The sequence below is a fragment of the Lolium rigidum genome, chromosome 6, assembly GCF_022539505.1.
Source record: "Lolium rigidum isolate FL_2022 chromosome 6, APGP_CSIRO_Lrig_0.1, whole genome shotgun sequence".
NCBI classification, from domain to species: domain Eukaryota; kingdom Viridiplantae; phylum Streptophyta; class Magnoliopsida; order Poales; family Poaceae; genus Lolium; species Lolium rigidum.
The window spans coordinates 300645019-300671370 of record NC_061513.1 but is presented as its reverse complement, the minus strand read 5'-3'; the positions used below and the strand labels follow the sequence as shown (position 1 = coordinate 300671370).

Genomic DNA, 26352 nt, shown 5'->3' with positions numbered 1-26352 from the left:
AAATTGACTTACACACTCAATCTGCTGACCGATCATAAGTTTATCATCTTTTCCAGTAAATGGCACCTCTGTTAATGCATCAAGATGCTGCAAAATAAATAATCCATGCTTGAGGGTGCACATAGACGACTATGCTGTTTTCCAGAAAAGAAAATTGACTATGCATGGTGAAACTAATTAAGTATCCCAAAATCAACAAGGCGACGGAATACTGGCTGACGAAGCTTATGAAGTAGGCCACCGAATCTTGATGAGCAAGTTTACCATCAAAGTTGTCATATGATCAAGCCATAACATGCTGAAGGTGCTCGCCCTCAAAACAATTGGTCGCCGTCGACGAAGAGGTGTGGCGTCAAAACGATGGATCCACGATCATTACCTAAACCACGAAAGGCCATTATTGGTTAATACCGGAGAAGGGGGGCCCAATGTAAGCCATCATGCCGATGCCTCTAAGAAAGTGAGTGACGTCACCATCACCGAATGCTCATAGCAAGATTTTAATCCAACGTTGACACCCAGATTGTGCGGAAAAACAAACATGCTAGGGAAGAACGGGGTCCATATTTCGACTCTCGTGGCAACTACAATTAGACACATAGCACTGGCAACAACAATCCCCATCTTCTCTTGTTATCATCATGCTATAGTGCAAGATCAGAGAAGCCATCTTTCAAAGACTCAAACTCACATCTGTCTCACACACAAGAACATACAACTCAGGATCTAACCACACCACACCACCAAAAAAGACATCACTTGGAGATAATGACAAGTCACATACATACACACCAGCAGACAAGTACTAGAAGAATGATGGAAGTAAGAAAGAGCACACACGTACGTACGCACGTAATTACTACACCCAAGAGTTACACCACTAATTCATCATGCATGCACCACATCGGTGGCGGACTCCACTAACATCAACAAGGTCAGGACAAGTATGAGCTTGCTAGCAATCTCCATCAATTGGTAACTTTGATCACTACTAGTTCAGTACGTAGTACACGAAGACGACCGATAATGAGCTCCATTACCCACTGACATCTGGCTTAAATATATAGAGAGACATCGCGAGAAGCAATGCAGCTAGAGGAGTAGGAGAGTGCCATCCATCCACTTGGACGGAGCTAATTTCAGCTTAATTACTAGCTAATCTACCTTTCTAGAATTTTAGCTTAATTCTAGATTCTTCCTCCTCCCCACTCGCCCGTTAGCTTCATCGCCGGCGCCTGTTGGCATGTCGTCGTTGTGGAGCCGGGGTGATCACCGTCGATCATGGCGCCGCCTCCACAGTGGTTATAGTAGTTTCCGCTGCCGGCGTTCACGATAGTGTTCATGGCGGAGGCGGTGCAGCTCGAGTTGAGGTAGTCGAGGAGCGTCGCGTCAGAGTAGTACTCTGCCGCGGGCCCTAGGTCGAGCCCGTCGAGGCCGAGGCTTCCCAACAACCCCGCAGAGTCCAAGGCGCCGGCGCCACCTTCGATCTCAGGGTAGTAGTACTGGTCGTCCCAGTTGAGCTCGGAGAAGCAGGGCACCGGCGTCGGCAGCATCGCCGCTGCGGCCGCAGTCGATCCTGACGTTGAGACGCTCGGGCTGGGCTGGACCCCGCCGCCAGCATAGTAGCACATTTGCTCTGTGCCGATCATCGCCGCCGGCGACTGCGAGCAGGACGCGCCGCCATGTTGCACCGCCACCAGCGGCGGCGGAGCGGCCATGGAAGCGGCGGAGGCCATGTCGTGGAGGAGGCGTGGCATCCAGTAGGACCGGACCGCGTCGCGGAAGACGGCGGAGTTGGCGTCCACCTTGAGCTGCCGCGCCTGCTTCTGCACCCTGGTCCTCCAGTAGTTCTTGATCTCGTTGTCCGTCCGTCCCGGGAGGTGCTGTGCGATGCGCGACCACCGGTTTCCCCACTTGGCGTGGAGCTCCAGGATGACCAGCTGCTCCTCCGCCGTCAGGTTACCCCTCCTGATATCCGGCTTCAGGTAGTTCAGCCACCGTAGCCGGCAGCTCTTCCCCGTCCTCTTCAGCCCTGACATAAACACAAACACATACATATGCTGAGAAAAATTCATGGCGATCAGCATGCATGCATGTTTGCATGTATGGTGAGATGATGCATGGCCGGAGTTATGGCTCACCGGAGCATCGGGCGAGGAGGTTCCAGCGGCCCTCGCCGTGGCAAGTAATGTAGCTCATGAGGAGGTTGTCCTCCTCGAGGGTCCAGGGGCCTCGCCTGAGCTCTTGATCAGTTGTCTCCTCCTCCATGGCCGACATGAGCCCACCTGCTGCTGCTGCTGCTGCTGCTTTCCTGCGTGACATTGTTGGTCACCTCGGAGCTTCTATATCTGAGTATGATCGATGAACCCCTAGGGGGGTGCAGCTCACACTCCTTATAGATAGAAGATGGATATGACCATGCACTGGCTAGCTAGCACTAGAGTAGTTTAGGAGAAGAAGGGAGAAGAGGGCCTAGCTGCAGAGACAAGTGTTATTGGTGGCTAGCTACCCTTTTATAATTGCTCGTGGCAATCATATGGAGGATGATCTTTTTTAGGGTAATAGCATGCATGCTCCTTAAGACTCAAGAATTGGACACTGATCTGGTTGTAGGAGAGGGTGCATGGTTATTAATTTGGTTGCCCACTGGGAAAGAAGATTAAAGACCAAGTGTAGTTGAAAATCAAAAGCTGGCTATGGAGATGTTTCAAAGCTTCCTTCTTTAAATGGGGATGAGAGAGAGAGAGAGAGGCTTTGTAGGAAGAAATAGTGGCCTACTGAGCTTTAGATTCTTTCCTACATGAAGCGTGTTTGACTGAACAATTTGTCACCCTTGCACTATTGTGCTACGATTAGACGAGAGAGGGAGGGATGGGCAAATTGTTGGATGTACACATATATATGCATTGTGAACCACCACCTCCTTTTGCACTACAAAACAAATAAAGTAGAATAAAATTAAATTCTAGAAGGAATAGCCTTTTGTGATAAGATCAAATCCAAACTATAGACATTGAGATATATACACATGCATATCAATATTTCGTTATCCATCCATTGGCAGCACATTTGTCAGTACATGCACAAATAGCCGACGAAACAGAAAAAATAAATTATTGGTGATGTTGTTGCTGCTCTGATAAAAGAAAATGAGAAATGGCCAACCGGTTATTAACTTACCAGTTTGGGCTAGAGTTATGTGGGGAGAGCAAGTCTACTTGAAGCAAAGAATAATGCAATCAATCAAGGAGACTTCAGCTCACGGAGCATACACATAGCTTTTTGTACTTCCTTTACCCTAAAAGCCAATGAAACACCAAACTTTGGAGACAGCGCCCTGAGAAGTAAGCAAAGGTTAGGTAGGCATGCTTGCTTGTGTAGCCTCCTAGGATAATCATGTTAAATATTCGTAGAACCTAATGATTCTTGACCTAACACTCATGGCTGCCGTGCTTTGGCCGGTGAAAATTTCAACTCGATGAGCTAGGTGTCTTAGCTTAGACAGTCTGCATGCATGATGTTGCCACAGTTGCATGCATGACATGTGGTCAAATACTTGCAGCTAATTAATCCTTGTGCTGCATCTAGATTAAGTGAGAAGTGGTTGTTTTGCGGCTAGCTTGGAATTTGAAGCTTCTTTGACCGCATTTTCAGTAATACAGTCACTGTTAATTATGTTAGAAGGGAAGTAGAACTAGTTGTACTAGTTAAAGGGTTCCCGTAGTGCAAAATGCTAGTCAATTGAATGACCCATCATGCAATAAAAACTTATGGTAGCTATAGCTAGGGTTGCTGTTATGTAAAATTAAAAATGTTATTAATCAAATATTCTATGCATATTGGGTCCCTTTTGTCAAAGACACATGGTTATGTCCAATGAAATCACATACTTAAGTAACTATATACCAATTCTAATAACTATTACACTATATCAAAGTTGCGTCTATATCTTCTAATGGGAAGTCATATATATTTGCTGATGGACCAAGCACTCTAGCCAAGAATAATCCCAAAAGGTTTACACTTGTAACAAGTAAACATCAACAACTAAGTGGATGCATGTATTTGCTTCACATTCACTACAAGGAAAAGCCTTATTGCCGGCGCACCAAAAACGGCTATTGCCGGCGCACCAGAGCCCACCGGTGGGAACAGGCCGGTGATAATGAGTTACCGCCGGCGCACCAGCTCGTGCGCCAGCAGTAACATGAATTATCCCCGGCGAACCAGGCCAGGTGCGCCGGCGGTATGATTTTTCATTTTTTTTTAAAAAGGCCGATCTAGATCTAGATCTCGATCTAGATCTAGCTCGGGTTCATCCTCGAAAACCATGAATGTGGGCCTGTCGTTGTTGCGCCGAGGTAGGAGTAGGAGGAGGTGTAGGAGGCCGGAGGTGGTGGTGGAGGAGGAGGTGACCGGAGGTGGAGTATGAGGAGGAGGAGGAGGAGGATATCACCGGAGGAGGATGTCACCGGAGTAGGAGGAGGAGGCCCGATGTGTAGTATGAGGAGGAGGAGGAGGAATATGTCACCGTAGTAGGAGGAGGTGGAGGAGGAGGAGGAGGCCCGAGGTTGAGGAGGAGGAGGCCCGAGGTTGAGGTCGCCGGAGGAGGCCCGAGGTTGAGGTCGCCGGAGGAGGTCGTCGTCGTCGTCGTCGGAGGAGGAGCCCGTCAGGGAGGAGAAAAGGAGGAAGGAGAAGAGGAGGAGGAGGAGGAGGAGAAGTGGAAGAGGAGGAGGAGGAGGCTAGTCTGCGCCTATATAGTAGAGGTTACTGCCGGCGCACCTAGTATGGTGGTGCGCCGGGGGTACTTTTTATTTTTTTTTCATCCAAATCTAAAACCTCAAAAAACTCTGTTTTCCTTTTCGAATTTTGGGAATCACAAAAATCGGTAAACGGCCGTAGGCAGTTGAATTCGGATAGGAAACATCGCGTAGATAGATTTTGATATAATTTTTTTTTTCATCGGAGGTCGTATGCAACCAGAAATCCCGTTTTACCGAAAGATGACGCCATTTTGCATAATATATCGAAATTCATTTTTTCAAATTTTTATTAAAGCTAGTTTACATAATACATGGGCAGTTCAAAGGATTTTATTTTTTGAATTTTCTATCATTTTCTATTATTTTTTCAAAAACTGAAAAGGCGATTCCTAGGGGGGGGGGGTGGGGTGGAGAGAAAAATCTAGGCACCTTACCCCCGGCGCACCTCTATGGTGGTGCGCTGGTGGTAAATTGTGTACCACCGGCGCACCACCATAGATGTGCGCCGGGGGTAAGGTGCCCAGATTTTTTGTTTCCGGCCAGAATTCTTTGAATTTTATTCCCGGCGCACTAAATTTGCTTGTGCGCCGGCAGTATAGGTTCTTCGCCGGCGCGGCCTAACATGGCTCGCCGGCGGTATTTTGCCACCGGCGCATGGATATGCTGGTGCGCCGGTAGTGCTATTTTCATCTATAGGCCTTTTCCTAGTAGTGATTGTTGAACAATAAATTAATACTATGTGAGTGTGTGCATCAATCAAAGCAAGGATTGTTATATTCTGATCCAAATTCATTATAAAGGGAGGCTAACTTCTGACGAGCGGAGCGAGGCCCGTTGCCGGTAGGATCGGGCCGAGTAGAGTAGATCATGTTGATTCTGCATGTTCGTTTCATATTTGTTGTAACAAAGACTGGTTTCGTTCTTATGAGTTTGTACAGAGTGGAGATGGTGTGCATATGGGAGATAAAAACCCACGTGAGATCATGGGCATTGGTTCCGTTCAGATCAAGATGCATGATGACATGACACACACACTGACAGATGTGAGACACATACCTGACATGGCAAGAAATCTGATCTCTCTCAGTACCCTTGATGTTGATGGGTACAAACACTCTGGTTCTCACGGAGTTAAAGGTATCAAAAGGTTCTCTCATTCATATGATAGGTGATATGAATTCTGCGAAATTATATTTTCTTAGAGGTAGCATTTTTTCTGGTATTGATGTTGATGTTATTCCTGATGAACATGGTAAAACTAATCGGTGGCATATGCGTCTTGGATATATGAGTGAACATGGCATGGCATAATTGCACATGAGAGACCTGCTAGATGGCTGCAATTTGAGTAAGTTTAAGTTCTGTGAGCACTGCATTTTTGGTAAGCATAAAATAGTTAAATTCAATGGTTCCGTTCATACCACTAAATGGATTTTAGATTATGTGCATGCTGATGTGGGGGATCTTCCCGCAAGCCTTCTCTTGGTGGTGCAAATAACATGCTTACTATCATTGATGATTATTCCAGAAAAGTGTGGCCTTTCTTTCTGAAACATAAATCCGATGTGTTTGATGCTTTTAGAAAGTGGAAAGTTATAGTAGAGAAGCAAACAGAAAATAAAATTAAATTGCTTCGTACTGACAATGGCATGGAATTTTGTTCTACTATCTTTAATGATTATTGCAGCGATGAAGACATTGTTAGGCACCACACCACCCCATACACTCCTCAACAACATGGTGTGGCGGAGAGGATGAACATAACCATCATCTTCAAAGCTCGCTGCATGTTGTCTAATGCTGGTATGCATAGACATTTTTGGGATGAACCAACCTCCACCTTTGATAAACAGGTCACCTTGCATTCGGCTTGAGAAGAAAACTCCCATTGAGGTATGGTCTGATTCACTTGCTGATTATTCACAGTTGAGAGTTTTCGGTTGCACTGCTTATGCTCATGTAGATAATGGAAAGTTAGAGCCTAGAGCTGTTAAGTGTGTGTTTCTTGGTTATGGTTCAGGAGTTAAGGCATACATGTTAATTGACGAGGCGGTTCCTCGGCAATGCCCACCATGAGGGACTTAGGGTTGACGGAAGGCGATGATGGAGATTCCAGGAGCGAGAAAAGGCACGACGTACCCAGGTTCATGTCCCCGCGGTGGAGGATCGCTACGTCCTGCTAGCAATCCACTATATAAATATATGTGTACAGGGGGCACCATTGGCGGAGTTGTTGTATCTAGTCTAGTTCTAATCTGCGGGTTGCGATGTCTAGGCGTATCGCGTGTATGTTTTTCTGTTTCTGAATAGGATCTAAGGGGTGCCCCTGCGTGACTTTATATATGCAACCAGGCTAGGGTTTACAAGAGTCCTAGTAGAACACGAATTGGAGTCTTTTTTCTTGTAGTCCAAGTTGATATTACATGTGGGTCTAGCTTGTCGAGTTCTTGTGCTGGTCCATCTTCATAATCTGCACCGCGTATAGAAATGTCAGGTACCCGAAGGGTAATGCCCACATCAGTAGCCCCAGAGTGTCTGGCCGAAGTGAAGCTTCGGGCAGGGACTAAAGTCGCCATCTGATACGTCCAAAACGTATCTACTTTCCCGAACACTTTTGCTATTGTTTTGCCTCTAATTTGTGTATTTTGGATGCAACTAACACGGACTAACGCTGTTTTCAGCAGAACTGTTCTGGTGTCTCGTTTTTGTGCGAAATCCAACTTTCGGGAAAAACCTCGGGATTTTGACGAAAGGGCCTATTTTCCCGGAATAATGACGGAGCCGGAAGGGCAATTGAAGTGGAGGCCCGAGGGCCCCACACTACATGGCGACGCGGCCCAGGGGGGGCCCGCGCGGCCATGTAGTGTGGCCCCCTCGGTCGGCCTCCGACGCCCCCTTCGGACTACTTATTCGCCTCGACCTAAAAACGCACGGGAGGAAGTCGAAGTCGCCAGAAACCCTCCAGAACGCCGCCACATCGCGAAACTCCGTCGCGGGAGCCAGAAGTCTCCGTTCTGGCACTCCGCCGGGACGGGGAATTGGAGGAGATCATCGCCGCCATCACCGCCAACGCCTCTCCATCAACCAGCAATGTTTCCCCCATCCATGTGTGAGTAATTCCCCCGCTGTAGGCTGAAGGGGATGGTAGGGATTGGATGAGATTGGTCATGTAATAGCATAAGATTGTTAGGGCATAGTGCCTAGTGTCCGTAGATGGTACTTTTATGATATTGTTGCAACTTGTTATGCTTAATGCTTGTCACTAGGGCCCGAGTGCCATGATCTCAGATCTGAACATGTTATTGATTCATGAAGATATTCGTTGTTTATGATCTTACCTGCAAGTTGTATACACATGTCGCTGTCCGGAACCAATGGCCCCGAAGTGACAAGAATCGGGACAACCGGAGGGATGGCGGTGATGTGAGGATCACATGTGTTCACGGAGTGTTAATGCTTTGCTCCGGTACTCTATTAAAAGGAGTACCTTAATATCCGAGTAGTTTCCCTAGAGGCCCGGCTGCCACCGGCTGGTAGGACAAAAGATGTTGTGCAAGTTTCTCATTGCGAGCACATACGACTATAATTGGAACACATGCCTATTGATTGATTAGTACTTGGATACCGTTTTATTATTATCTGCAAATGCCCTGCTATGATTGTTACATGAGTTTCTCTCATCCATGCAACGCCCGTCATCCGTCCCCGTGCCTACGAGTATTTCAATCCTGCTGTTTACTATAATCACTACTGCTGTCTTTGTTACTCTGCTGCTTGTTATTTCACTATCGCTACTACTATAAAACTGTTACCTATCGATAAACTCTTGCGAGCAAGTCCGTTTCCAGTGCAGCTGAATTGACAACTCCGCTGTTAAGGCTCTCAAGTATTCTTTGTCTCCCCTTGTGTCGAATCAATAAATTGGGTAATACTTCCCTCGAAGACTCGTTGCGATCCCCTATACTTGTGGGTCATCAAGACTATTTTCACGGCGCCGTTGCCGGGGAGCATAGCTTTATTTGGAAGTTCACTTGGATTGATATTGTTCGCTGCAAATTCTCCATCATGGGTAAACCTCGCGATACTAAGGTCGCCATATTACCATCCACTACAAGAAAAGGTACAACTCCGAGTACCTCTGCTGCTCTTGATTCACCATCCGTGATTGATAAACTTGTTTCACCGCCACATGCTTCAAATGCTCGGTACTTTGCTGAATCTGAAAACTCTCATAATACTGATAATATGTCTGCTGTGCTTGATGATAGTGGTTCATTGGGAACTTTTCTAGATGCTAAAATTGCTAGGTCTAGACAAATTGAAAATGCTGAAACTCCTGATGCTACTACACCTGTTAATTCACCTGAACTTGAATACTCTAGTGATGATCTTGATGAAGATTATGTGGAACTTGATGATGATTTTATTGAAAAATGCCATGCTACTACTGATGCAAGAAAAATTAAAAAGTTGCTTGCAGAACATACTCGTTAGATATAAACTGTCTCCCGATCCTAAATTTGCCACATCTCCTATAAACATTAAGGATAAAGATTATGATTTTTCTCTTGATCTATCTCATATAGCTATTGTTGAGAAAACACCTTTTTGTGGTACTTGAAAAAGAAAGTGCTCGTTGAACACATGACTGAGTTATCTACTTTGAGTAGCTTGTTTTCCGATGATGTTAAGAAGCGTACTTACTTTGTTGCTAAAATCTTTCCATTCTCATTAAAGGATGACGCTAAAACTTGGTATAATAGTTTGCCACCTGGTTCTATTAAAAGTCCAAAAGAATTACTTGCTGTTTTCTTTCGGAAATACTTTCCTGCTAGTGCTCAACATGCTGCTTTGCAGAGAGTTTATAATTTTGATCAAGGAGATGAAGAGAAATTGCCTGAGGCTTGGGCAAGATTTTGCTCTCTTATTAGAGCTCTGCCTGACCATGATTTAGAAAAGCATGATTTACTTGATATATTTTATAGTGGACTAACCATTGAGTCTAGGGCATACCTGGATAGTTGTGCTGGTTGTGTTTTCAGGAAAAGAACTCCAGACGACGCTGAAGAATTATTGGTTAAAATAGGCCGGAATTATGATGATTGGAATACGCCTGAACCAACTCCAATGCCAATAGTGAAGAAGAGGGGTTTAATTAAATTGAATGATGAAGATATGAGGGAAGCCAAGAAGTCTCTCAAGGAGAAAGGTATTAAGTCTGAAGATGTGAAGAATCTACCTCCAATAGAAGATATATGTGAGATAATTCCCCCTTCATCCATGATTGAGGTAAACTCGCTTCAACGCTTTACTAGGGAAGATATTCCGTATTCAAAACCTCCTGCGCAATGCTTAGATGAGTTTGATAATTATATTGTTAAGCAAGAAAATTTTAATATGAGAGTAGAGAATCATCTAATGGAAAATTCTCAAGCTATTAGTCAATTGCATGATATTGTGGAGAGAACCTCCAATGATGTTAAGATGCTTGTTAAACATTTTCATATGATTCAAACTCAAATTGATCAACTCACTAAAGTGCAAAATGACTTGTTAGGAAATAATGCTAAAGAAAAACAAGCTTATGAAGTAACAACTAGAGGTGGTGTCTCTACCCAGGATCCTCTATATCCCGAAGGGCATCCCAAAAGAATTGAACAAGATTCTCAACGCATTGAACCTAGAGCTCATTCTAAGAAAAAGAAAAAGAAACATAAAAATGTTGTAGAATCCTCCGAACCTCGTTAATGATCCTAATAGTATTTCTATTTCGATGCTGAAACTGAAAGTGGTAATGAACATGATAATAGTGAAGATAATGATAAGAATGATACTCCTGATAAAGAAGAGGTTGAAAAAGAACTCGAAAAGCATGCTAAAAATAAAAAGTATACTAAAGAAGATTTTATTGCTTGAGAAACATGGTAATGAAAGAGAACCTTGGGTGCAAAAGCCAATGCCTTTTCCTGCTAAGAAACTAAAATCAAAGGAAGAAGAACACTATAATAAATTTTGTAATTGGATGAAACCTTTATTCTTGCAAATTCCTTTGACTGATGCTATTAAATTGCCTCCTTATTCAAAGTATATGAAAGATATTGTTACTAACAAAAGGAAAATCCCCAATGAGGAAATTTCCACTATGCTTGCTAATTACTCTTTCAATGGCAAAGTTCCAAAGAAGTTGGGCGACCCAGGTATACCTACTATTCCTTGTTCTATCAAGAATAATTATGTTAAAATTTCTCTATGTGACTTGGGAGCCGGTGTTAGTGTTATGCCTTTTTCTCTATACAAGAGACTTTACTTAGATAAGTTGATACCTACTGATATATCTTTGCAAATGGCTGAAAAATCTACTGCTATTCCTGTTGGTATATGTGAGGATGTTCCTGTTCAAGTTACTAATAAGTGCTTGATATTAACTGATTTTGTTGTGTTGGAAATGCCTGAAGATGATAATATGTCTATTATTCTTGGGAGACCTTTTCTTAACACCGCAGGGGCTGTTATTGATTGCAATAAAGGAAAGGTTACTTTCAATGTTGATGACAAGGAACACACTGTCTATTTCCCCAAGAGAATTGAAAAAGCGTGCGGGGTTAATACTATTTCTCATGTGAGAACTATCAAAGTGGGAACCATCGATTGTCCTATATATGAGCCTAAGGAAGAATATCAAACTCTTGTGATTGGATCCATATCAATACAATTCAAGGTAACATGATTGATTTGAGGTTTATTTCTTCATATGCTATGTAAAATTTATTTGGTGGCAAGACTTGATCAACCTTGTTAACAAATACCTTTTATATGCATAGAGGAGGTAAACAACATCTCTTTCTTTCTTCACTTGCTTTAGTTGCTGTAGCATTTTTAATTTGCAAAGTTTCTTAGTTGATTTGAGATTTCAAAAATTTTCCTGGCCAGTAATAATAAACTTAATACCCAGAAAATGTGCATTTTTCAAAGTTTTCAAAAATTCGCGAAAATTACACCGTTGGTCCTATTTTTCGACGAGGCACTGGGAGCACCAGAGGATGACCTGTGGGGCACCAGAGGGCGCCAAACCACAGGCCGGCGCGGCCAAGGAGGTGGCCGCGCCACCATGTGGTGTGGGCCCCTCCTTGCCCCACTTTGCCATCTCTTCCTCCGAGCACCTTCTCTCTCCCGAAAAAACTCGTACCAAATTCCTCTCACTCGCGTTTTTGCTCAAGAACTCCAGATTTCTCGATCTCTTTGCTCAGCCCAGATTTCCTGCTGAAATTTGGCACATTTGCTCCTTGGTATGTGACTCCTCCACCCATCCAAGTAGAATTTTGTTTGGTTGAGTATATCTTGAATATTTTGCTGCTATAGGTGACATGTTTGGTGAGTTTGCATGCTTGTTCTAATTGGTAAAAATTAGTTTTGATGCATGATTAGTACTCTAGCAAGTTCCTATGGTAGTTTCCCTCAATTGTATGTCACCAAATCAAGTTTTATGTTGTTTGTTGAAAATTTCAGAAAATGGAAGGAGGTAGGTACCAACTCAACCAACATGAGTTGGAGGTGCCACAGGTCATGAGGGTTCACCGGGAAGAAGGAGTATATCCCACTTACTATCCGTGTGTGGATTTCATGAGAAGTGCAGGGATTTTGCGGGACGTCCAAAATTTAATCTCTCGTGCGGGATTGGATGATTTTGTTGATGGGGAACCATGCCAATATGTGAAGCTGACTATGTCGGTAGTGCAAGATTTTAAATTCAATTGGTCACGATCTAACCCTATGGTTCGGTACAAAATTTATAATAAAGCTTGTCAACTTGCCATTCGGTGATTTTTGTGCAGCAATCAAAGTGCCGCAATGGGGATCATGCGAGAAGATAAAGGGATCGCCGCAAGAGCTCTTGGACCTCTTCGAGATGATTTGTCATGGAAGGAGTTTCTCGGGGGATGATGGTAAAATCAGTAGTATTCATTTCCCAGCTATTCGTTATTTCGCCTATTTCATTACCAAGTGCGTTCTAGCGAGAAAGATTGGAGGTAAAATAACTATCCCGGATCTAGCCTTTCTAGCTGCTGCATTACAAGGTAATAGGACTTATAACTTGAGAGCTTTGATAGCCAACGAGACTTGCCACTAATCGTGAGAAGGGAGGAATTTGTGGAGGTCTCATCGCCTCTCGTTTATTAGCTATGCATAATGTGAGACCTCACGAGTCTTGATATTCCGCTCCCTATGGAGAAACTTGACATAGCTTCCATGATTAAGCATGAATTTCTTTCTAATTCGTCTAATTTAGGGAACCTATCTTATAGAATAACATTTTACAAGAAATCTTGGACAAGGACTAAGAAAGTTGAAAAATTAGTAGGATTGCTGCACCTTCTCTGTTTAACCTTGATTCCAGGGGGAATTGGTCAGTCACGGAAAGTGCAGTTAATGCATACATCGAGGGAGGAAGCCATCGTGCACGAGACAACACGGAGGAGGTCGAGGAACACCTCGACTCGTCATCCGATGCAGCAAGCTCTTCGCATCCACAAGCTGGGTATGAGGAACCCCCGCGCTTTTCTTCTGCATCGGCACCTTATTATGACTACTCCACATATGATCCACCGGCGTGGAACCCGGGCCCTCGATGGGATTGAACTCCACTTAGGCCAAAAGCCTAAGCTTGGGGAAGGTATACCGGCATCACTCATTCTTTGCATATTATGATTGCTGGATACTTGTATATACTTGTTTAGTCTCTTTGAGTGGTTTTCTAATGAGAGGAAGATGATATTTGGGGAAGTGCTGCCTGAAAACAGATTCTGGGCTGTTACCGTAAAAATCCGTGCGCCCAGCCAGAACAGTATTTTGAGTTGAAATTTTTTGTGCATGTTCCCCAGGTTGTTATCTAACTTTCGTTAGTTGAACACTTTTCGAACTGAGCAACGTAAGATTTTTTGTAAAAATCGATTTCTGTCTTCTTTGTCAGGTTTTGGCAGATTTCTGCCATCTCGCTTTTCTGTGTTTCTTTTAGTTTGCTATTTCTTGCTTTCACTTTATTTCTTTCCCAAAACACAAAAAGACCAAAAACATTTCTGTTGTTTCTCTTCACCATTTGCTTATCTTGGTTTTTGCATTTGTTTCACTTTATTTGCTATTGCTAGTTTGCTATAAGAAAACCCAAAAAGATTTTGCTTTGTTTGCTTGTTTCCTTTTGTTCTTGTTCTCAAATTCGAAAACACCAAAAACATTTGCTGTTCTTCTTTGGTTTGTAAAGTTCATCTTGAGTTCAATGGTCTTCGGTGGCTGGAGCGTGGTTTTCATTTCATATTATCCAAGCTACACAAGTGAAAAGGCAATAATGACGATCTACGACAATCTGATTGTGGTGAGAGGCTGGTATGAACTCTATTTGTTTTCATTTTTGTACATATACTCATCCATGTGAGCATGCTTAGTGGTTCATGTGAGGTATATGTTATTTGAGAAAGTCTAGTAGTTCATGATCTCTCATGATTAGCTCCAATCTATTAATATGAGTAGCATGTCGTGGATATTTGCTTGCATTGTTTTATTCATAAGTAAGTATGGCATTGTGGTATCCTCCTCTGAATAATTCATTTATATCGACTTGGCACATGCTCACGCATGCATATGACTGAACAAGAGTCAATTAAGCCTCAATGATTTACATTGCTTCAGAGTTCTTGTATCACTTTTATGCCTCGGTTAATTTATTTTGCCGCAAGCATGATTATGACGAGTTACTTGCTCTCTTGATTTGTCGCTCCCTAGTCTTTTTGCTAGCCTTCACTTGTACTGAGCGGGAACGCTGCTCGTGCCTCCAAACACATGAAACCCAAGTTATTCTAGAGTGTCCACCATAAATACCTATGCATGGCATTTCAAACCATTCCAAAGTAAATTCTCATGCGCTACCTTTAAAATCTTCAAAATACTTCTCAATTTGTGTTTATGTTTCATAGCTCATGAGGAAGTATGTGGTGTTTAGCTTTCAACCTTGTCATTTACTCTTGATGGACTCTCATATGGAATAGTGGCACATCCGCTTATCCAATAATTTTTCAAAAAGAGCTGGCAATGGGATTCCCAGTCCCGAATTAATTAACTTAAATAGACACTCCTCCATGGTTTGTGATTGTTGGACGGCACCCGAAGGATTCGGTTAGCCATGGCTTGTGTAAGCAAAGGTTGGGGGAGTGTCATCATCATAATAAAACTAAAGTAAAAAGGCACTCCTTCATGGTATGTGGTGTTGGCGAGCACCCGAGGATTCGGTTAGCCATGGTTTGTGTAAGAAAGGTTGGAAGGAGTGCCACATAAACATGCAAATAATTCATGGGAGCCGCTCTTGGAAGTCCGGTTGGCGAGGTAGTTGGTGTACCCATTACCATTCGTTGACAACAACAAACACCTCTCAAAATAATTTTACTCCTGCTTTACAAATGAAAAGCTCTAGCGCATGTTAATCCCTGCTTCCCTCTGCGAAGGGTCAATCTTTTACTTTTATGTTGTGTCTCCATTATTTCTTTGAGCACTTTCTTGAGAGCACAACTGTCATTCTTAGTATAATATGCTTGTCTCAAAATATGATTGATTGTGGTATAACTTTGATGCTTTTATCTTTGACAATCACTACTTCTAGTCTTTCTATGAACTCCGAGGTGCCCGGGCATTTATGTTTTGCCGATCAAATACGAGCAAGCGAGATACCACTTTATCATACTCTCTTATGAACATTGCAATCCTGCTTATATACATGATTCATGATGCTTATTATTAATTGTTGGTACCTTTTCATGATTGACATAGCTGTTAGATGATCTTATTTGCATGTACCTTATTATGAACTGCTCAAGTATTAGCCATATCATGAGAATATATACATCATATGAGCAAATGTGTTCGTGAAAGTTCTTTTATCGCTCAGTTGTTAACTGAATTGCTTGAGGACAAGCAATAAGCTAAGCTTGGGGGAGTTGATACGTCCAAAACGTATCTACTTTCCCGAACACTTTGCTATTGTTTTGCCTCTAATTTGTGTATTTTGGATGCAACTAACACGGACTAACGCTGTTTTCAGCAGAACTGTTCTGGTGTCTCGTTTTTGTGCAGAAATCCAACTTTCAGGGAAAAACCTCGGGATTTTGACGAAAGGGCCTATTTTCCCGAGAATAATGACGGAGCCGGAAGGGCAATTGAAGTGGAGGCCCGAGGGCCCCACACTACATGGCGGCGCGGCCCGGGGGGCCGCGCGGCCATGTAGTGTGGCCCCCTCGGTCGGCCTCCGACGCCCCCTCGGACTACTTATTCGCCTCGACCTAAAAACGCACGGGAGGAAGTCGAAGTCGCCAGAAACCCTCCAGAACGCCGCCACATCGCGAAACTCCGTCGCGGGAGCCAGAAGTCTTCGTTCTGGCACTCCGCCGGGACGGGGAATTGGAGGAGATCATCGCCGCCATCACCGCCAAGGCCTCTCCATCAACCAGCAATGTTTCCCCCATCCATGTGTGAGTAATTCCCCCGCTGTAGGGCTGAAGGGGATGGTAGGGATTGGATGAGATTGGTCATGTAATAGCATAAGATTGTTAGGGCATAGTGCCTAGTGTCCGTAGATGGTACTTTTATGATATTGTTGCAACTTGTTATGCTTAATGCTTGTCACTAGGGCCCGAGTGCCATGATCTCAGATCTGAACATGTTATTGATTCATGAAGATATTCGTTGTTTATGATCTTACCTGCAAGTTGTATACACATGTCGCTGTCCGGAACCAATGGCCCCGAAGTGACAAGAATCGGGACAACCGGAGGGGATGGCGGTGATGTGAGGATCACATGTGTTCACGGAGTGTTAATGCTTTGCTCCGGTACTCTATTAAAAGGAGTACCTTAATATCCATTAGTTTCCCTAGAGGCCCGGCTGCCACCGGCTGGTAGGACAAAAGATGTTGTGCAAGTTTCTCATTGCGAGCACGTACGACTATAATTGGAACACATGCCTATTGATTGATTAGTACTTGGATACCGTTTTATTATTATCTGCAAATGCCACTGCTATGATTGTTACATGAGTTTCTCTCATCCATGCAACGCCCGTCATCCGTCCCCGTGCCTACGATATTTCAATCCTGCTGTTTACTATAATCACTACTGCTGTCTTTGTTACTCTGCTGCTGTTATTTCACTACTGCTACTACTATAAAGCTGTTACTACTGATAAACTCTTGCGAGCAAGTCTGTTTCCAAGTGCAGCTGAATTGACAACTCCGCTGTTAAGGCTCTCAAGTATTCTTTGTCTCCCCTTGTGTCGAATCAATAAATTGGGTAATACTTCCCTCGAAGACTGTTGCGATCCCCTATACTTGTGGGTCATCACCATCGTCCGAAGAATGTTGAATCTTGTGCTTGATGTAGAGTCATAGTTATTTTTTATCGGGTGCGTGAACGACGCTCTCGATAGAAGCAGCCCCCGAGTCTATGGACGGGTACTTACAACCGTGCGTAGACTCAAGTTGTACTACTCGAAGATCTTGATGTTGATGTCGACCTCTTCTAATTATTTCATCATCCGATACTTTTAAATCTACCGGGTCTTCAAGAAGGTTCAAGCTTCGAGAGAAGCCGAAGAGCTGGATTGTTAGAACCTCCGGGTCCGTTCTTCTTTATCGACGAGGCTTCCATCCTTTTATCGGGTGCACGGTCAGCGCACCCGATGGGAGTAGCCCCCGAGCTTGTAGATGACTATGAAGTAGTCATGTATAGGGTGTAAATTGTTGAGTTGAATATTGTAGATTTCTTCCTCCTTCTTTTTAATATAGTTGCTGAAGTTTTAGTTGTGTTAATCAAAAGAGCATGTGAGAGTGGCTTAATTACTGGTTTAGTAGTTGATCTGCTGGATGATGGCTATTCAATCATCTAGTATGTCGACGATACCATTTCCATGTTTGAAGTCCACTATATCTTTGAGCAACTTACATGTTTGAAAACTAATTTACATAAAAGCGGGGGCTCTTTTTTGGTGTTGAAGTAGATAAAAAAGATATGTATGCCCATCAGTTTACTTGCAAAAAAAGGGATTTCCCTTTCAGGTACTTGGTGTCCCCACACATTATAAACACTTGTTCAATAGTGGTTGAAAATATATTGAAGATAGAATAGAAAAGAAAAAAATAGTTTGAATGGTAATATTACTTCGATAGGATCTAGAATTATTTTTCTTGAATCTCCTCTATGTAACATAACTAGCTATATGATTTCCTTTTTCATTATGCCGAAAGGGGTCCCGAAAAGATGTGACTTTCGGGCTTGCATACTTTGGCAAGGAAAATAAAATGTTAAGAAATATCATTTAGTTAAGTGGTCGGATATTTGCCAACCAAAATATCAAAGAGGCCTTGGGTGAATAATTTGCACCTAAAAAATGTGAGCCTTTTATGTAAATGGATCTGGAGGTTATAGAACAAAGATGGTCTTTTGCAAGATCTGGTTAGAGAAAATATCTAAAAAATGGGACGTCTACTCAATGTAAACCAAGCCCTACCCACTTGCATTTTTGGTAAGCTTTAGTATCTATAAAAAAAATATTTCGTATTTTATGTAAAAGGGTTCTTGGCGATGGAAGAAAAACTTTGTATTGGGACGACAGTTGGATTGGGCACAAACCATAATGTCAACATTTCCCATGTCTTTATAATCTTTCATATATAGTCACAATGTTATAGTGAACACTTATTTTACTAGGGTTTTTATTTCTTGAAACATCGAAGGTTTCTAAGATAGGAAAACAAATATACGTGGGTCAAAATTTTGCATGTGTGTACATATACAGCTGTCTGGTGAACCAAGAGAGTAACTTGGCTTTTAACTAAATCCGGAGTATTTTAAGTCAAGCCAATGTAATCTTTCTTAGTACCTAAAAAAGGAAAAAACAAGTATTACAGAACTATGTGGAGCCTCAAGCTACCCTTGAGGATAAAATCTCTATGTTCGTTGGCAATTAGAGATAGGATTTTGACCAATGAAAATCTTAAGAAAAAAGGATGGAAAAAGTAGAATTATGCGCGTTTTGTGATGATCGCAAGATCCGCGAGCATACGTTATTTTTGTGTCCTTTATCGAAATATATTCAGAGTGTAGTTAGTGTATCTCTAGGGACCAATTGTTTACCTTTAGGCTTTACAGATTTATATAGAGATTGGTTGATACTCATACAATAGAGAGATTATTATTTTTTTATTATAGGATCGGTCATCTGGATCGTTTGAAAAACAAGGAATAATCTTACTTCGCCCTAGGATCCTACAAATGTAGTTCTATTTATATTTTCATAATTATTTGATTCATTTTGTAGATATTAATATTTTCATCTTTATATTGGGTCATTCTTTTTAAACTTTGACTTTTGACTAAACTTATAAACCTTAATCATCGGGATGGAGACAGTATTAGTTTTAATAAAAGGAAAAATTTACTATATTTGACAAAGTATTGAAAAACTTATCAGCATGTGAAATACTAAATAAAGAAAATACGAAAATATACTTTAGGATAATCCTGAAACATTAATTTCCTATTTTTTTTTCTAAAAACTTGTTAAGAGAGAGTAACATTTAATTTTTCCTAAAATAGATACACCTTACAAGAAAGAATGCCGTGAGCATAATTCTCCGGCGTTTCTAACATACAAACGGGAGAGGTGAAAATAAAAAGTGTCGCTTCCAGCCCAAACGACGCCGGAAGTTGTCAAGTCCTGTTTTAAGGATTGTGCTTTATTAATCACTTAGACATAATGTTAATACAAATTGTTTTCTGGATACACACGGGGACATATTATGCTATCAGACCTACTTATTGGATTGATGCGTTAGACAAGTTTTCTAAAAATCTAAACTGTTGGAAGGGTAGGCTATATAATTAACACTCTTTCTCAAGTGTAGGCTGGACAAACAATAGGTGGCCACAACTATTTTGAGTAAATTAAATAGTGCCTTTGGTCGGATTTGAACGATGTCATATTAGTACATTGATGCACTAACCAAGTTTCTAAAAGTCCGAACTATTTGAAAGAGCTAGACTATATATTTAACTCTACTAGATAACTCAACATGCCTGGCTAAAAGATGCTCGGCAACATTCTGCAAGCAGCTAAGAGCATCTCCAGTCGCGTCCCCCAAAGCGTCCCCCAAAGGGATTTGGGGCGCGCCGGACAAAAAAAGCGTTCCAGCCGCGTCCCCCAAAGCCCTTTTTTGTCCGGCGCGGCCCGATACGGTGTCCGGCGTCCCGAGCCCGTCCCCGTCCCACGGGGACGCTCCGGGGACGCCGGACACAACGAAAGCGAGGCGGGCTCCCACATGTCGGCGACTATTTGCATAAACCGTTGGTTCGCGCCTCTTTTCTCGTCGCTCCTTCCTTCCCGCGCCTCCCACCCCACCGCCGCCGCTGGATTTCCCGGCCGTTTGGGCGTCCGATCTGTGCTGCGAGTCGGCACCGTTGTCGCGGCTGGGGCTCCCGCCGGTCGTGCCGCCGCCGCCGCATCGCCGGCGCCTCCCGAACGCGCCGTCAAATCCGCCCCACCTCCGCGCACGGAAGGTGCTCGACGACTTGCCGGGTAGGCGCGATTGGTCGCTGTTTGTTGCGTCGTCCGCCTCGGCGCAATTTTAACCATTGATTTTGCTTTAGCCATGGACAGCGACGATGAGATGGTTGCCCTGCTGCTGGAGGACGAGCAAGCGTTCGACGACGACCTGCGGGAGCATTTGCTGATCATCGCGTCCCTCCAGGACATGCTTGACGCTGAGGCGGAGAAGAGGAAGAGGCCGCGCCGCGGAGGATCAAGGCCGGGAAGAAGGAAGTCGAAGCCCCGGCAGAGGATGGAGGGGCATGCCATGCTGCACAACGACTACTTCGCCGACGGGGCAACACATGCCGACAATTTTCGGCGCCGGTACAGGATGAGCAAGGGCCTGTTCATGAATATCCTCCACGGCGTTCGAGAGTTCGACCCCTACTTCAAGCTCAAGCTCGACGTTGTAGGCGTTCTCGGGTTCTCATCCATTCAGAAGTGCACCGCCGCCATGAGGATGCTTGCATACGGAGCACCTCGCCGATACACAGGACGACTACCTTCGCATGAGTGAGTCTACTGCCATTGAGTGCATGTACAAGTTTTGCCGAGCTGTGGTGGGAAAGTTTGGCAAATACTACTTGAGAGGGCCAACTGAGGAAGAGACTGCAAGGATCATGGCACAAAATGCTGCCAGAGGATTTCCTGGAATGCTTGGAAGCATCGATTGCATGCACTGGGCATGGAAGAACTGCCCGTTTGCTTGGCAAGGTATATACAAAGGGCGTCATGGATATTGCAGTGTGGTGCTTGAAGCTGTGGCAGATTATGACCTGTGGATTTGGCATTCTTTCTTTGGCATGGCGGGATCACACAATGACATCAACGTGTTGCAGCGGTCTCCGGTGTTCAGCAGACTAGTGGAAGGGCATGCTCCACCATGCAACTATGAGATCAATGGCCACCAATATACCAAAGGCTATTATCTAGCCGATGGTATATATCCAAAATGGGCCACTTTTGTCAAAACAATCTCGAATCCATCAGGTCTGAAGAATTCTCACTTTGCTACACGACAGGAGGCTTGCAGGAAGGATGTCGAGCGGGCATTTGGTGTGCTTCAAGCACAATTTGCCATTGTCCGGTACCCTGCTCTAAGCTGGTCTCACGACCAAATGTGGGAGGTGATGCAGGCTTGTGTGATCATGCACAACATGATCATCGAGGATGACCGCAAGAATCATGTTAGGTCACATGTTGGTCCCTATGAGTGTCAAGGCCCTCTCGCGGAGGTTGATCATGAGTTGCCTGCAGATTTTGCTGATTTTCTCGCCATGCACGCAGAGATCCGTGACAGCAATGTGCATGAGCAACTTCAAGTTGATCTCGTTGAGCATTTGTGGAGGATCAAAGGAAATACCGTGGCACCTTGATGTATCATCTAGCCCTTTTTATTATATTTGATTACTTGTTTTATTGTTTGTTGTAATTTAATTTGAAAACAATCCTCGAAAACATTTTTTTTCATATGCTACATTTGATATAAATGGTTTATGTGTTAAAAAAATTATTTTAAATGTTTGGGGGCGGCGTTTGGGGGACGCGGCTGGGGAGCGACGTCCCCCAAACGCGGCACGAACAAAACACGTCCCCAAACGCTCGATCCGGCGCGGTTTGGGGGACGGTTTAGGGGACGCGACTGGAGATGCTCTAATGACGAACCGAACAAGAATTGAAGGAGGCCAACATAGTCTTTATATCATGAATCACAGGTCCTATATTTAACTAAACACAACACGTCCAAATTCTCTCCAAGTGCATGCAGCATCCAGATGCATGGAACAGGGGATACGAACGTGTCAACCTGACAAACGTACAAATACGCACGTGTACGCGTACACGTACGAACGCGACATCCTTACGTGGATTTGACGACTCAGCGTCGGTATAGCGCACTGCGCACCTGAGGTTAACCTGGGTACGTGGCTTCTCCGATCGACACATGGCAAGCAGGAGTCTCCCGCTTCTTCTTCGACTAGCCACTAGTTAAATTCGCTAGCTAAGCTGCTAGCTTGATCATGTCCCGTCCCCTTCGAAAGCGATCGCCATTGATGGCCTTCCATATACCACCTCCTCCCCCCGTTCACTGCTGCAACATCAATTAATCGTCACCATGATCTCTATCTACCTATCCATGATCACCACCATTCTTTTCCTCATTCACCTGGCTACCTTTTCCATAATCCCCGGCCTGATGGTGTCATGGTGATCGGCAACATGATCTCTTTTGGCTCAAGCGTGTGAAGGGGGTTAATCCGATCGACCGTCGCGGTAGTCCAAGGCTATCCCCTTTAGGGTAGGTCGCCTAGCTACGACGCACCGATCGATCGATCTGGAGCGACGACGCCGTCGGACGACGACCACGATCATGGCGACGGCGACTGCCGGCGATCGAGGTCGTTCTACTGGGCAGGATTTACTGATTGTTTTAATCGTGGCGATATGGTTGTAACTGAGGTGACAAGTCCGAGGATCGTAACTCGGACACGCTACTCTTTCTTGACTATGAATATCAAGCTAGCTACTTATAGCTCTCTCTCTATATATAGCTCTTCGAGCGAATATATATGACGTCGATCATGACAATTGTTAAGTTGTAGGGCTTAACCGACTGAGAGTCTTGGGATGCCACTCTTTGCCTTTGGTACCAATTTGATCCTCTCGGTCGGTCTCATGGAGGAATTTTGGCACGTTTCTATATTCTGTGAGAATCGTACCGCCACATATTCACACGGAACTGGGTTAGGATAAAGCCAAAAGATATGTAGCAAGGAGCCGGAATGAAAGTGTTGGTGGGGACATAGTGGGCCTCATGATAAGCTCGCTCGCGGCGTTTGGCAGTCAGAATTGGATCGATGTCAGTGGGGGCATCGCCACGCATGGTGATGAGCGTGTCCAGATCAAACCCTTCATACCAAGAACAGACGAAACGCAAAGCAGTATCAGCGCCAGCCCGCGCAGCAGAGCGCCGCCACTCGCTTAGCCGCTTGCCGGAATCCATAAGCCGGGAGGCGATGGTACCGACGCGGTCCGAAACAGGTTCTTCAGGCCAGAGGCTCTTGAAGGCTTTGATGGCAGCATCCGGCAGCTTCGCGAGTTTCTTCATGTGGGTCACGCGAGCAGAGAGAGCCATCAAACATACTCTTCTGTGGTCCAGGGAGTGGCATCGGAAGCCGAACTTTCGACCCTGATTTTAGCAACGGCCGCTTCGGCACATTCCTGCGACTCAGGGAAGATAGATGCGGGAAGATCAAAGGAGGCAGGTATAAGAACAAACCGGCAAGAAAAGAAAGTTTACAAGAAAGGAGAAAGATACTTACTCCGGACTTTGTCATCCAAGTCCTTGATGATATCGCCATGGGAGATCTAGACCTGCTCAAGCTCGTTGTTGCGCTGCCTTTCCAGCCCCGTAGTTTCCTCTCCTCCTCGAGCTCGTGGTGCAGCCGGTCCTGGACTTCCTTCACTTCCTTCTCCTGGAGCTCAATCAAAGCGGCTTTGGCTTCTTCAACCTCAGTTTTGCCGGCTTTGATGGCCTCTTTGAGCGCGCTATCATGCCGCAGCCCGGCCTGGACCAGCTCCTCCTTAAGTTTGGCGGTCTCATTCCTCTGAGCCTGTAGATCACGCTGGTGCTGGAGGGAAAGCTCTTCCTTCTCGGATGGAATTCGAAATAAAGGAAGTTAGCAAAGTAAAAAATTAAAAGAGAAAAAGAAACCGACAGATGCAACAAACCTTGAAGGGTTGCGATGCGGCTGACGAGCTCATCATGAGGGGAAGTTTCCGGAAGCGCGGCTGCACAAAAGAAACTGATTAGCAAAATTCTTCAAAGGCAAAACCAGTACAAAATAAGCCGATCAGGTCAAACAAACCTCTGCATTGGCTATGCTTAAGCTGAAGGGCTGAATGAGCCTCAGTGAGGTCGCGGTGCTCCCACAGCAGCTGCTCGAACAGCTTCTTGCGCGAGTCCAGCACGCCCTGCAAGAGTTAAAAGAAAGCGTGAGGAATGCCGGTTTTTTCGGCAAGTTTCACGCTAAGTACTACGTGCTTAACCCGAAACTCGGGGACTATGTATGCCGGTTTTTTGGCAAGTTTCGCGCTAAGTACTACGTGCTTAACCGAAACTTGGGGACTATGTATGCCGGTTTTTTTTAGCAAGTTTCGCACTAAGTACTACGTGCTTAACCCGAAACTCGGGGACTATGAGGATATATCTATAAGATCTAAGTTGAAACCAGTTTGGAATAATGATGCGGGAATTAAAATCCGGAAGGAAACTTACCAGTACGTTCTTGTCAACGTCATACCAGGCGTTGTCGAAGTCGCGCATGCAGCGCTTGAGCCGATGCATGTGTTGCACCGTGTTCCGGGGGCTGCGGGTGTCTACCACAGGCTGCTCGTCCTTGCCCAGGCCAAGGGTAGCTTCAGTTATATCTGAGACATTCCACTCGTCAGCATACCTTTGAAGCGAGCCCAGGTTAGCCTCGCCACGGTTCAGCTCGATGATCCGGCCTGTTTGCGCCGAGATCTTCTCGTTGATAGAAGCCGCAGCTCGGCCACTATGCAGCGTGAGGGACCGAGAGCTGGTGGGCTGAGCCACCGCGGCCTGGACGGCGCCGGAAAGTTGCTCCGCGGTGACCGCAGTGCCCCTGAGGGAGGAAACCTTCTTGGCTGGAGGAGCAGTTGGCGGTTTCTTGGAGGATGCCGGCGGCGGTACGACTGAAGCTTGGGCAGGAGAGGCCGGCTTTGGACCTTCCGGTGGTGCTGAGGAGGAAGTCTTCAGTGGTGAGGCAGATGGTGCTTCGGTGGTTTTCTCGAGGACGGGCGAAACCACTAAAGGTTCTGACCGCCCGGCTTGATCTGAACCGGCGCCCGTGTTGCTGGCGCAGGGGTTTTCCAATTCAGGAGGTGACGTAAAATCCCCCTCGGCGCGGTGATCTTTAGTGTTAGGGGCCGCGTTCCCCTCACTTGCAGTGGGTTCCCGAGGGGGGGAAGGAGACTTGCCGGCACCAGAGTGTGCCAGACTTGTGAGAGGGGCGCGGTGCTTGTCCTTAGAAGGACTGGGCACCACGAAAGCATCTTTTTCTTTACTGGTATCCGGGGCTTTGCCGGTATCCTTGGGGGTCTTCTGGGTCATGCCGGACGCGCTCCTGTTGAGTTCGAGAGGGGCTCTGGGAGATGAAAAAGGATGGGTGTTAGCTGCAAAACATATCAAAAGCGCAAGTTTAAACCGGAAAAGGACATTAACGGAACTTACCCGGAAGATGTTGGAATAGCTTTCCGCTTCTTCTCCCGCGCGGGACCCGTACCAGGTACCTTCCGGCGCTTGGAGGAGGGCGCACCACTGGAACCAGCCTCGGGGGCGGGAGCCTTCCGGACTCGAGAAGCCAAAGGTGCTCTAGGCTCGGCAGAGAGCGGTTCGGTATTCTCCAGCACCTAGCGATCCGGATCAGCTGAAACCGGCATCCCGGAGAATGCATAAGAGATGGGAAGCGGGTCAAGTACCTCCAGGATAACACAATCATCTTCCTCGCTGCCGGAATCGTTGGCCCGAGTTCTTGATGGGGGAAATGCAGAAGAATTACCGGAGCCCATGTTGCGGGTGGAGACTGTCTCGTGCGCAGGGGTGGTTTTAAAAGGATCCGGATCCTCCTTGTCCTCTTCAGCGCGATTTGGGGTGAAAGAAGCCGGCTTCTCGGCGCTGATGCGGACAAAGTTCTGCAACATGCAAGATAAAACAGGTTAGAAGATGAATTTCAACATTTCGGAAAAAATATTCCGGAGTCCCCAAGATCTTACTTGGGCAGCTGGCGGGTGTCTGCGGTTGTGAGGCTCCAAGCCCCAGTCCCAATAAACCCACATCTTTGTTTTAGAAATTAGTTTGGCCTTGGCAGCCACGTCAGCTCTAGAGAGCCGGAAGGTAGTGATCCAGGTGGGATCAAACCGTCCGCTCATCTGGCAGATCTTGTGA

General features: G+C 45.1%; 1 protein-coding gene across 1 annotated transcript; it reads right to left on the bottom strand.

Annotated features, from left to right (window-relative positions):
* Positions 1 to 1027: 1027 nt before the first annotated feature.
* On the bottom strand, positions 1028 to 2707 carry LOC124665463 (transcription factor MYB2-like). The gene is made up of 2 exons (XM_047202880.1): positions 2142 to 2707; positions 1028 to 2032 (listed from the first exon to the last, which is right to left on the bottom strand). Exons 1-2 carry the CDS (start codon positions 2320 to 2322, stop codon positions 1188 to 1190), a joined length of 1026 nt encoding a protein of 341 aa, XP_047058836.1. The 5' UTR covers positions 2323 to 2707; the 3' UTR covers positions 1028 to 1187.
* Positions 2708 to 26352: the final 23645 nt, after the last annotated feature.

Bases quoted from the DNA above. Each gene is read 5' to 3' on its own strand.
- LOC124665463 (XM_047202880.1), bottom strand. From the start codon at position 2,322: ATGTCACGCAGGAAAGCAGCAGCAGCAGCAGCAGCAGGTGGGCTCATG. The intron at 2,033-2,141 runs GTGAGCCATAAC...TGTTTATGTCAG, and splicing joins CCTCCTCGCCCGATGCTCCG to GGCTGAAGAGGACGGGGAAG.